Below are 12,464 nucleotides of genomic sequence, written 5' to 3'. Positions count from 1 at the left end.
CATTCATGCCCATTTGTTTAGTCATTATTTTTTGAGAAGGGGTAGCCATTGCTGACCTCAAACTTGGGGCCATTCTTCTGCCTCAGCCTCCCAGCTGCTGGGATTACAAATCTGAGCCACCATATGAGGCACCAATTTTAAAATGATGATGTACATGTGAAGCTGGTTCATTTTCTTAAAAGTTGAAGCTTTGAAATAACTCAGTCCCATCACCCGGAAATGGCCAGGATAATTAGGCGACCACAACTCTGTGTGGTATTCCCTGAGATCCTGTGCATTACACTTGGAGCCGTCAACAACAAACTCAGCAGAACCATCTTCATTTAAACTGTGGTGAATTATTTATTTTGCTTCAGTAAGAGACAGTCAGTTTCTGATAAAAACACAGGCTTCTAAGAGCGCCACCGAAGCTAAGAATGTAAACTGATGATGTTAACAGGCACTGATTTTCTGTCTGTGTGGATTGAGAGGTCAGCCTTTGGGTGTCTTCCCACCTCCTGACGGTACATACGCAAGGCATTGCTGTGAGTTTGCTACATTCACTAACATTGTTGAGCCCTTACTGAGCCAGCATCCCAGGACTACCTGTGTGGATTCTGGGACTCCAGGTTGCTGTCCTGTGTGTTCTTGTTAGCTCAGCAGGGTCAGCCCTGCTTCCCGAGGCATCCATGTCTTCTGGCTGGGTTCTGCGTTAACCTGCTCTGACCTTGTGTCTGTGGTTTTTCCCTGTGACGTTGCATGGTGGTTCTTCATGTTGCGCAGCAGCCGCTGCCAGCACCTTGTGTGTGGGGACTAGATGGCACATTTTTGAAGAGTGGATAGGGCAGCACTGCCTTGGGGTCACTTGGCTGGCTTTCTGTCTCAGGCCAGTACCACGTCAGCATCTGTCTTCCAGGCAGGGGTTGTCTTCTCTGGTCTGAAGACAGATACTAATTGCCCAGCTGTTCCACAACACATCTCTGTCTAAGCAGACCTCACCGTGAGGCAGAATTTTCTGGACTCAGATGCTGTGTACTGCAGGTTAAAGTTGGCCTGCAGAGTAGGGAGAGGTTCTTTCATGTTTTTGTCCCTATGTTGCTGGCTTTACCTTCCTGGGGTGGCAGTATCTGATGTCTGCTCATCCTTTGATGCCTTGTTGTGACCCCACACTTTCCCCTATATTGGTGACATGTTCCGCCTGTTTTTTCCCCCCTTGTGGAACTGTCAGTGATGTGGCTTTCTCTTTGCCTTTATTTTTCCTTCTTCTGGTTTACTGTTTTTCTGATACACTGATTCCTTATGCCACCTCTTTCCCTGCCTGTGCACAGCCTGTTTTCTCCCACTGCTCGTCTTAATACTGACTTGATGTGAATATGTTCCTATGGGAGCAGCCCCCACTCCCAGTTGGTCTTAAGTTCTGGAAGTCTGTTCCGTGAGGATGACCATTCTGTGACCTGCTGGTACCAGAAACTGGACAATAGAGGTTCAGACTGAGCTGGGGAAGCTGTCTTGTTGGGGACCTGGACTCTGCTTTAGTTGTTTCTGCTTTCCAGGGCTCGGCTGTGACTTCCTAGAAGGCCTGGTTTACAGAAGCCTCTTGTTTATAGTTAGCCCCTGGGGACAGAAAGAGTTCCTGGGCTCCAGCATGCTGTCTGCCCTGTGGGGATGCTCTTCCTCCCCAGGGTTTCCCTGCCTGAGGCTGCTGTTCTGTCCAGCTGCCGCTTCCCTTCCCAGCTCAGCCTCAGCTCCAGCTCCTTGGACAGTGGACCCTGCTAACTAACCCATCCCAAGCCACGCAGCACCAATTTGTACTTCATGGCTCTTGGTGCCTCATTTCTCCTCTCCATGACGAAGCCCCTTTCGGTAGCAGAGTGAGGGCAAGCATCTTGCTTTGTCTTGCTTGCTCACTGGTCTGCAGTACCTGCCCCGCAGCAGGTCCTCAGTGAATACCAGGAGCACAGGTCACTTCTGCTTTCTGTGCTGAATGTTAGCAGAAACCTTTGGGCCTCTTGGGTTATTTTCTTCCCTTCTCTTAATTCCTGCCCTTTCTTTCTGTATTTTGGTAATTTTTCACTCTGGTAGGGTCCCCTTTTTGTCTATAAGGTTCTTTTCATCATCTTGTATCTTGGCTAGGGGCATGGCTGCAGTGTCCCTGTGTGCAGAGTAAATGACAGCAATCTCAGGATGCTACTCAGTGATCAGTGTTACTTAGAAGGGGCCTCAGCAGCACACTTGAACAGCAGTGACTTTTCTTTCCCTGAGTCTGAATGCATCTGGAGTGCTAGTCTGCACAGTTTCTGGTCTTGTGTCTGTAAGGAGGCTGGACATCTGGGCTGTTGGGGTGGGGTCTGATTAGTTGCTTACTCGTACCCAGCTCTGTATTTAGTGCATGGAATTGTGGGACAGGTTTTGCAAGTGAGGTGGTGACCATCTGCAATGACTTCCTATGGTAGAGACCTAAGAGGAACCAAATCCAAAGGACCTGCAGAATGTGTCTTCCCAGCCAGAGGGAACCACACCAGGCAAGCTTTAAGGTAGAGGCTATGAGGTGGGTGTTGATGGAGATGCAGGCCTAAGGGTGGATGCCTTCTGCTTGACTTTGGTGTGCCACTGGCAAGAGGGGTAAAGCTAGGGTTCTGTTAGTGTTTGGGGGATTATAAAAGCAGGAACTTACTCAAGAAAATTTGAAAGGCTACCAAAAGAAACTACCCTTCATTCCCTTACTGTTGACCCAAGTGTGTGTGTTTCTATATGATAGTAACTTTCCTTACTCTTGTAACAAATGTATCACTCTGTACTTGTTGCTACAGTCTAGTTCTTGGTGAGCATTTCTTACCATCATAATTGTATGTTGTTTCCTAAGTCACTGGAAATCACACACTATACCCCATTGTGTGGGAGCATTGCTCTGAGGTGGTATTTTTAAGCATGGTGGGTTCCTGTTTCTGTGTTCGCTCCAGTAACCCATGACATGAAGGGAACTGAGGTTTGTCCCTCAGGTTCAGTGCAGTGTCCAGTCATCGTGCTGAGTGCCAGTCCCACTCTGATTTCAGTGTGTTCAGTGCTAAGTACTGGAGCTGGGTTCACCTGGCCCGCTCACCAAACTTCCTTCTGTGGAGACTGAGGGCAGCTCATGGCGGCTCTGCCAGCACTGGCAGATTCTCCAGTTAAACACTTTCTCCGCGGTTACCTACTGTAGAAGGGAGCTCTCACTTGTGAGAGAGAAAGAAGCCTGCCGAGTGGTTCCAGGGCTCTTGCAGTGGCCTTGGGTTTGCTCTGCCTGGGCAAGCAACAGTCTTGAATCACCAAGTGCACATGGTCACCTCTCACAACCCCTCGGTTAGGCTCTGGAAGGTTCTTGGACATCTGTCTGTTCAAAGTCCAGACTGACAACATCGATGACAAAGCTCTTGTGTGTACTAGTTGGTATTAACCCTTGCCTCTCTTGTGTGTACTAGTTGGTATTATTAACCTATTGTAATTTACTTTAACTGTCAACTTGATATAGTTTCCTGAGATGAGAATCTCTATTGAGGAATTGCCCTGTCTGATTAGCCTGTGGGCATGCGGGTGGAAGATCGGCTCCTTATTACTTAATGTAGGAGGGTAGGAGGGGTACCTGCTGTAGACCAGCCATCCCCTGGGCAGGTGGTCCTGGAGTATAGCTAAGCGTGAACCTGAGTGAACACTGACAAAGCACCATTCCCTTGGGCTGCAATGTCCCTCAGCGATAGACTGTGAGTGACCTGGAAGTGTAGCTGCATGTACTCTTTGCTCTGGGTCAGCAACACTTCAACCCTAGCCTCCCTTGGTGCCCCCAGGGAGTAGCTGCTGCATAGAGCCCTTCCTTCTCTCCTTAGCTTCCTGAGGCCAAGCCCTCACTCACCTCTATAGTATAGCTGTCATCCCTTCCCCTGCCTGTGCCTCCCAGTTCTATTCAGAGCCCTGTGTAGAAGATAGATGCCAGAAAGCTTCCTGCAGCTACTCAGAGAACAGCTAGTGGGAGGCCCACAGACACCCATGGGCCCAGTTCCAGGCTACTAACTTGCATTTGTTTTGAGCCTGCAGTTAAGAAAAAGTCATAGTCTAATTCAAGGTTTCCTAATTTGTTCAGATACTAGTTGTCTTGTGCTGTAATTAAATAAGTGATTTATAAATAATTCATTAACTATTCTAGTTAATGATGCTTTAAAGAAGATTACCTGCCCTCGGAATAGTGGAAACAATTCACTCATTCTCTCATCCATTCTTGTACTTGTCATTTGCTTAGCAATCCCTTCCTTCTGCTTAATAAAGAGGTAACTGCAGTCTCAGTGCCATGGGATTCAGTTGTATTTCATCAAAGAAAGCTGCAAGAGCCTTCCTGTCCTGGCTGCGCTGTGTACACTAGTTGGTATTAACCTATTGTAGTTAGCATTAATTGTCAGGTGTGTGTGTGTTGTATTAGTTAATTCCAAGTATTTTAACCAAGGTGCTGTTTTCTGGCAAAAATGGTGCCTGAAGCAAAGGGGTCTGGTCTCTCAGAAACTACTGGTTTTAAAATTTTTTTTGAGGCTGGCCATGGTGGCCCACACCACTAATGCCAGCACTTGGGAGACAAAGGCAGGTGGATTTGTGTGAGTTTGAGGCAAGCACTGTTGACATAGCAAGTTTCATATCACTCAGAGAGAGCTATGCAATAAGGCCATATCTGAAACCAACAACAATAAACCCCAAAACAAAATATTTGAAGAAGTTGGAGGGAGGGAGAATAAATTGACAGCTGGGGACAGTTCTCAGGATTTTGTATGGGAAGTCTGGGAAGGAAAATCAGTATTTGAAGTCAAGTGCAGGCCCTCTTGTCACTGTCCAGTAGAATTGGGGACTGATAAGATGACTGATGGGCTCTCTAGGTAACGGAGTGTTAGCAACCGTAGAGCTTATGGACTTGTGAGGCACAAGAGCTGTGTCTAGGCAAGTTGAAAAGCTACAATTCCAGCAGTTCACAGTTGATATGGAGGGTCACTCATCACTCATTTCCTTCTGTGTGTGCTCTCTCTCTCTCTTTCTCTCACACACACACACACTCCCCCCCTCCCCTTTTATTTTGTGTTTTGCTTGCATGTAATTCTGTGCACCATCTGGCCCAGAAAAAGACTTTGGGTTTCCCGGACCCGGAGTCCAAATGGTCGTGAGCGTGCATGGGGCGCTGGGGACAGGACCTGGGTCCTCTGCAAGAGCAACCGATGCTCTTCAGCCCTGAACCATATCTTCAGCTCTATCCTATTTTTCGGTAAAGGCAGCATGTGGAGCTTGCTGTCACTCAGCAGCTCACCCTTCCTGTGACTGTTGTGTCTCAGTCATTCTTGCTGCAGGCTGTGGCTCTTTTCGTTAACACAGTGCAGCTGCTGGCCTGAGGCTGAGAACAAGGAAAGTACCTTTTGGAGAGCTTGGAAGTCATGCTGGTTGGGGTCAAGAGCCTAGACCTGAAGGTCTGGGTCTTGTAGAGTAGAGAAGGAGACAGCTTTGCCCAGGCTGGAATGGGAGGAAGGCACAGGAACCAGGAGCCCCAGGTACTTGCTTCACCTGCCTTGGATTTGCATAGACTGTAGGCACAGCCAGTCCACAGTAGAACCTATCCTGCCAGGGTGGCCCTTGCTTTCCTTAGTAGCTGGATTTGCTGTGGAGTGATTTTATTTGGCATTGTAGTTGTGGTCTTTTCTTCTTAAAAATAGCTTAGTGATCCAGGCTCCATGCCCCTGATTTGGATATTAAGGGTAGAAACTGATGGAACAGACGAGAAGTGAGAAAATGTGTTATATTTTCCCTCTGGTGTTCTAAGATGGTCTCATGTAGTTCAGGCCGGCTTCAGCTCTCCACTGTGAAGCATCTACCTCCAGGTGCCAAGGATGACACATGTGTGCCACCACATTCAGCCTGCCATTGCCCCTTGAATGGATTTGGACTTGCAGGGAAGTGATTGTAGAAGAAAACTACCTTATTTTTCTATGGACTTTAATTTTCAGTAGAGTAATACACTAGAAAAGGCAGCTCTCCAGTATTTTCATGATGACAGCTACAGCTCACCAAGAAGCCCCTGGTCTGGCCATTTCCATCCTCAGAATAATCACAGAGTTACCAGTTCAGGCAATGCAACGCACAGTGTAGACAATCACTCTCCTCTGAGGAATTGGAGCTGTGCCTGGCCTGTGGTCCAGAAGCTATGCTCTGTATCTCAGAGACAAGCATCGTCCCTTTGGATACAATGTTCCTTTCCTACATTGTAGCAAGGCCAACGGAGTACTCTGGGGATCCATCACTTAGTGGTGGTAAACACTGCCCCAGATGCTGGTGAGGAGAGCTGACCACTGGGGGTCACACAGCCAGGCAGTTGGAAAATAGCAGGCCCCTTTGTATGAAGACGAGGTTCTGTCACAGTGAATGCTCAGGCCTCTAGCACACCTCTTTAAGATCTTTCTTTTCTGCAGCTGGTGGAGATTCCAGGATCCAGGAGGGGTGGAAGCAGGGCTCCCACCAGGCAGGCTTCCAGGCCACCTGAAGCCAAGTGGTTTCTCAGTACTGTCCCTTAGCTGGCAGCTGCCCACCTTCACAGGGTGGCTTTTCTCACTGAGCTGGTGCTGCCAGCAGGCCTAATGGACAGCAGTAGGGTTAGCATCAACTCCCGCTGGCCATGGGATGCTGTCCATGCTCATGAGAGCTGGGACATGAGGCAGCCACAGATTCTTCCGGTGTGCTCAGACAGGACACTGATGCTGTTATGTTCTCCTGTCTGTTAACAGCTATTGTCAATCATCAGGCATCCTGTCATCACTGACTCAGTTTTGTGGTGCCTTGGTGACCCTTGTCTTAGTTAGGGTTTCTCTTGCTGTGAAGAGACACCATGACCATGTCAACTCTTACAAAGGAAAACATTTAATTGAGGCTGGCGTACAGTTCAGACGTTTAGTCATTATTGTCATGGCAGGAAACATGGTGGCATGCAGGCAGATGTGGTGCTGGAGAAGGAGCTGAGAGTTCTACATCTGGATCGGCAGGCAGCCAGAGGTGAATTGGTTTGAACTCCTGAAACCTCAAAGCCCACCCTCTAGTGATACACTTCCTCTAACAAGGCCACACCTTCTAATAGAGCCACTCCCTATGGACCAAGTATTCAAAGACATGAGTCTTAGGGGCAGTTTCTAAGCACACCAACACACCCCTCATCTCAGAATCAGGGCAGTCCAGCAGCTGTGTCCTGTTCTAAGAACACAAAGCACATGTTCTTGAGTGAATTTTCCCCAGTCAGTGGTAATGTTCACATTCCATTTATCATGACTTCAGACAGACAGACAGACAGACAGCCTGCCTGTCCTGCCTGGATGATGGAACCACAGCTTTGGAATCAGCACACCTATGGTCTACATGGAGGGTTGCTAACCACTTCCTTTGGCCCTAAGTGAGTGATCAGACATCCGACCACACACTGTGTTTTGCTGGTGGGGTGTTTGCTGTGGGTCAGGGGACTTGTTACCTCCCAGCTGTGCTCTTTAGTGTATCAGGGAAGGCCCTCCTGGTCACTTCACCTGAGGGAGGAAGCATGGCAGATGAGGCTTGGGGAGCAGGACAGTAACTCTCTCGTGCTGTTGGTATTTCAGAAACATGCACAGCCTTAAAAGAAGGTTGCTGTGTGTGTTTCTTTGCTAGTGAAGACCAGTCACATTTTGGTCATCGGACTCCACTGTGTGGCCAGTCAGTGAGCTGTGCATGTGATATGGTGAGCTGGCCTCAGTCTTCTGCTGTGACTTGGGCCATTTATTTCATTATCTTCTCTGTCTCTGTATTGGTCCATCTCTGAACCCTGTGCTCAGGCCGTGAATGCTACTGTTCACTTCCTGGGCTCCTGTGGGTGTTCCTGTATCGTATCTTTCCTATCATGAGGCATCCAGTGGAAAGGTGCCCTGCTGGGGCCTGCACCTTTGGCTGGCTGCTGTACTGCACTGTGTTCATTGAGAAAGGTCTTTGCTATACATTGCTATACATTGTTTTGAATGTATCTATAAAAGGTAGTCATAAAGACTGTTTGGAATTGACAAGGGTTCATCTGTGGAGATAAACCATACTGTTTTCAGTATGGACTCCAAAGTTTTTGTTTCATTATGTATTTCATAGAAAAGAAACTGGGGAACTGTAAAGGTGGCTCAGTTGTTAAGAGCACTAGCTGCTACTCTTCCAGAGGGCCTGACTGGATTCCCTGTGCCCACACCCACATGGCAGCTCACTGCTGTCTGTAACTCTAGTTCCCGGAGATCTGCTGCCTTCTTACAGCCTCTGAGAGTTCTATGTGAACAAGTGCTGCACAAACATGCATGTGAGCAAAATTCCCATACACATAAAATAAATAATAATAAAAAATTAAATAAGATGGACCTTTTTTGTTGACAAAAGTCCGGTCCCGCCACCCTTCGATTATAAATAAACATGTAGGTTAATATTAATTATAAACTGGATGATGACTCGGGCATCTTATTGGCTAGCTCTCTCCTAATTATTAACCCATTTCTGTTAATCAGTGTAACTCCACATGGTCTTGGCTTACTGGTGGTGATGCCTGGACCTTTTTTTTCTTGCAGCTACATGGCATCTCCCTGTGTTCCCTTCCCAGCATTCCCCTAGTCTCACAGCCCCACCTATACTTCCTGCCTGGCTTCATCCTGCCTGTCTATTGGCTAAAACAGCTTTATTCATCAACCAATGAGAGAAACAGATTCACGGCATATGGAAGGACATTCCCATCATTTTCTTTTTTTAAATTTAATTTTTGTTTTATGTGTATGGTTGTTTGCTGTACGTCTGTGTACCATGTGTGTACAGTGCCTTTGGAGACCAGAAGAGGGTGTCAGATCCTTTAGAACCAGTGTTACAAAGGATTGTAATTGAGAATCAAACCTGGGGTCCTCTGGAAGAGCAACAAATGTTCTTAACCACTGAGGTATCACTCCATTCCCAGGAGCTGGATTCTGAATGGCTCCAAATATATTTTTATCTATAGAAAAAGGTAGGATTATACTTAATTGTAACTCTCTTGTTTTTCTCTTTTATCCACCAGACTTCATGAGGAAATAATTGACTTTTATAACTTCATGTCCCCTTGTCCTGAAGAAGCAGCTATGAGAAGGGAGGTGGTGAAACGGATTGAAACTGTGGTGAAAGACCTCTGGCCAACAGCTGATGTGGGTATATTTTGTGTCAGTATGAATGCCCTGTGATTGTTTCGTCAGCTGTGTCCCCACACACCCGTGCTTTTCAGTATCCAGGGTATAGTGGCTCCCCAGGTACAGTCTGGGCAGCATCACCTGGGAGCTGCCCATTCAAACTCTGGAGTGGTCTGTCATTGGTTAGCTCATCAATGCACAGCTGGGCGAGGACCTAAATTAGCCTAAGAAATTCATTCATACTTATATTCTCTGCGCCACCCCACTTCAGTCCTTGCCCTTCACAGCATGTAACGTGTTTGTTTCATTAGAAATTGCAAGTGCAGGTTGACTATGGCAGTGCATGCTTTTAGTCCCAGCACTCAGAAGGCAGAGGCTGTGAGTTTGAGGCCAGCCTGGTCTATATAGTAAATTCCAGGACAGACAGAGCTACATAGAGAGACCCTGTCTCAAAAACAAAACAAAAAACAACCTAGAATTTTATCGTATCTCAATTTCACATGGGTGAGTAAGTATCTGTGGAAATGAAGTACTTGGGTATTTGTAGTACTTGTGCGGGCAGCCTGCAGTATGCCAACTGATCAGGCTTGGATTTTAGATGTAAAAGTAGAAGGAATTTTCTGGTTTGTTGTAGCATTTCACATGCTTCTTCCCCTAATGTCCAAGCTGGTTTTGTTGTTCACTCATGTTTTGCAAGGCATGATGGGGAGCCTGCTGACTTGACTGTGGAAATTCTCTTTCAGGTGCAGATATTTGGCAGCTTTAGTACAGGTCTCTATCTTCCAACAAGGTGAGTGCCACGCAGACAACTGACTATGCTTAGCACTCATGGGGTAGATGGTGTCCATGCGCGTCTGAGGCTCGAAAGGCCAGCTAGAGAAGGATTGTGGATCATAGGGGGAAGACAGGCAGAAAGTGATTTTTAGTTTATGTTAAGACTTCAAATTACTTGCTTGGCATTTTTCATATTAGATTTAATTTCTTATGGGACAGAAATGTTGGGCATTAGAGACAGAAGATGAATGGAAAGTGTTTTAGTCTCCTGCTACTGTAACACAATACCACTGCCTGGCTGAATTGTAAATACTGTTTTAGTCTTCTGCTGCTGTCACATAGTACCACAGCCTGGCTGAATTGTAAACACTGTCTTAGTCTCCTGCTACTATAACACAATCCCACAGGCTGGCTGAATTATAAACCATAGAAGCTTCTTTGGCTCTCCTTTCTGGGGACTGAAAAGTCCAAGCTTCAGAGGCCACAATTGGATCAAATTCTTTCTTTTTATAACTATTTCACCTGTTTGTTAGTGGTCTTGATCCGTTCATGAAGACAGTGCTCCCAGAATCTGCTCAACCTCAAAAGGCCTCGGTGGTTTTTGTTGGCAGCCACATTTCAGTGGGAGTCTTTGGGGGAAGGGGTGAACATCGCTTTTACAACAAGAACTCGGAGATGGGGGTGTGGTCACAGTAGTGAATAGGAAGTTTTAATCATTATTCAAACACAATTCTGTTTGAACAGTATTTCATGAAGATCTTTATGTAGAAGTGTCAGATTTACATACTAAAACTGTCTTCTAGGTTTGCATTTTTATGTGTATAATAAGTAGCTGGTTTTTGTTGTACATGTTACTTAGCATCTGGAGGCTAAAGTGGCTCTGATGTCAGAACTTAGGAGCCCTAGAAGTCAAGCAGATTGAAAGTCCTCAGGGATCCCTGGACCATCAATTGAGAGCCAGTGATGATAGCATAGTGTCTGAAAAGCGGTATATCCATTTCATCTCTCTGATTACAGGGACTTCGAGGATCTCTGTACTCTTGCTTTGAATAGTTATATGGCTCAAGAGCTGCATTTAGTGCCAAGGCTTAGGTGCTTAATGGGTTTCTGCCATCACCTTGTGGTTTAGAGGCAGCAATGCCATAGTGCTGACCTCCCCCATGAGAAGTCACCTACTGGTGAGAAATGACTGATGCACATTTCTCTTCTGATCAGTGACATAGACCTGGTTGTTTTTGGAAAGTGGGAACGTCCTCCATTGCAGCTGTTGGAACAGGCCCTTCGGAAGCACAACGTGGCTGAGCCAGGCTCCATCAAAGTCCTTGACAAAGCTACAGTGAGTATGGGGTCTGACAGTGATTATGGCCACATGTTGAAGATTGTCCTTGTGTGGTATAAATATGCAAGTGTTTAGCCAGCTAAGAAGCTATTTGGTGATTATTGGAGTTCTTGACACTTGTGATATGTTTGTTCACACTTGTCCCGAAAAGACAGAATTGTGTCTGTGTGTGCAAGGGGTAAGAGGAAGAGGAGGCTAGCTAAGGAGAAACTAGCATTGTTGTCCAGGGGTGCAGCTTAGGGATCCATGTGACTGGCTTTTATGTGGAAAAGACAGCATGCTATTTTACATCGAAGGAAGAAAACCTAGAGTTTCCTTTGCTGCTCCGAGCTGTGTCTGCATAGGAAAGGGCCCCCATCTCAGAATCTGGGGCTGCATCTAAGGCGTTCCTGTGGGGGTTTGTTCAGTGATTCAGGTTAGACAGCTTGGGATCTCAGTCCCTGGCCTGGTGTGTACCAGTTACCAGTGCCGCTGCCATGGGCTGCTCTTTCAGCTTTGAGTCTGTGTTTTATTGGCAGAAGCCATGCTGGTGCCCCCTAGGATCAGCGCAAGGGCCTGCAGTTATGTTTCCATAGGTCCTTGCTAGATGTTTGGGATTCTCCAAAGGGCCTTGTTGTCTAAGGAACTCCATTTGTAAAACATTTGTGCACCGTTCCCAGGGGTAACAGCATGGTTTCCACCGTGTTCCTTCATCTGCAGGGTTTGCATGGGGAAAGTGTGAGCTTCCTTCCCCTTCTGTGAGCGTATCTCTGGGGCCTGCCTGTTCTGCTGGTACTTTTGCCTGGGGTGGATGACTGTTTAGATGGTGAGCATGCCCACTGAGGAGTGTGCATCTCCACAAAGGACCTGAACCTTCCCAGCAGCAGTCCTTCTAGGCATGGCTTCCCACGCTATCCTTTGTGTCCCTGAGCTCTGCTCAGTCATGACCCTTTGGCCACTCCTAAGATGGCTGAGGACTGACCTTGTTACACTCAGTCCTCCAGCTGTGAGGCAAGTGCTGGCACCTTTCATATTTGACACCTTGAGGGGAACCGTCAATGAATAGCATCATTAAACCCTGGGTGGAGGTGGAGGCGGCACTTTGCTATAGCCGGGGTCCTGGCCATCCTTCATTTTGTCTTTCATCATCCAGGGAGAAGTCCAGCTGTCCCAGACACTCTGGCCTCTTCTTTTCTTGGCCA

At 47.0% G+C, this 12,464-nt stretch overlaps 1 protein-coding gene across 2 annotated transcripts in view; it reads left to right on the top strand.

Annotated features, from left to right (window-relative positions):
- Positions 1-12,464, top strand: part of Tent4a (terminal nucleotidyltransferase 4A) — a 34,553-nt gene that overhangs the window by 9,900 nt on the left and 12,189 nt on the right. For both annotated transcript variants that reach the window (XM_051182641.1, XM_051182640.1), the window contains exons 2-4: positions 9,065-9,188; positions 9,914-9,960; positions 11,160-11,280. In XM_051182641.1, coding sequence (XP_051038598.1) covers positions 9,065-9,188; positions 9,914-9,960; positions 11,160-11,280 — 292 coding nt within the window. The remainder of the gene's footprint in view (positions 1-9,064; positions 9,189-9,913; positions 9,961-11,159; positions 11,281-12,464) is intronic.

Source organism: Phodopus roborovskii, unplaced genomic scaffold, assembly GCF_943737965.1.
Source record: "Phodopus roborovskii unplaced genomic scaffold, PHOROB, whole genome shotgun sequence".
In the NCBI taxonomy this organism is placed as follows: Eukaryota; Metazoa; Chordata; class Mammalia; order Rodentia; family Cricetidae; genus Phodopus; species Phodopus roborovskii.
The sequence above is the reverse complement of the archived record's forward strand: the minus strand, read 5'-3'. Positions and strand labels throughout refer to the sequence as shown.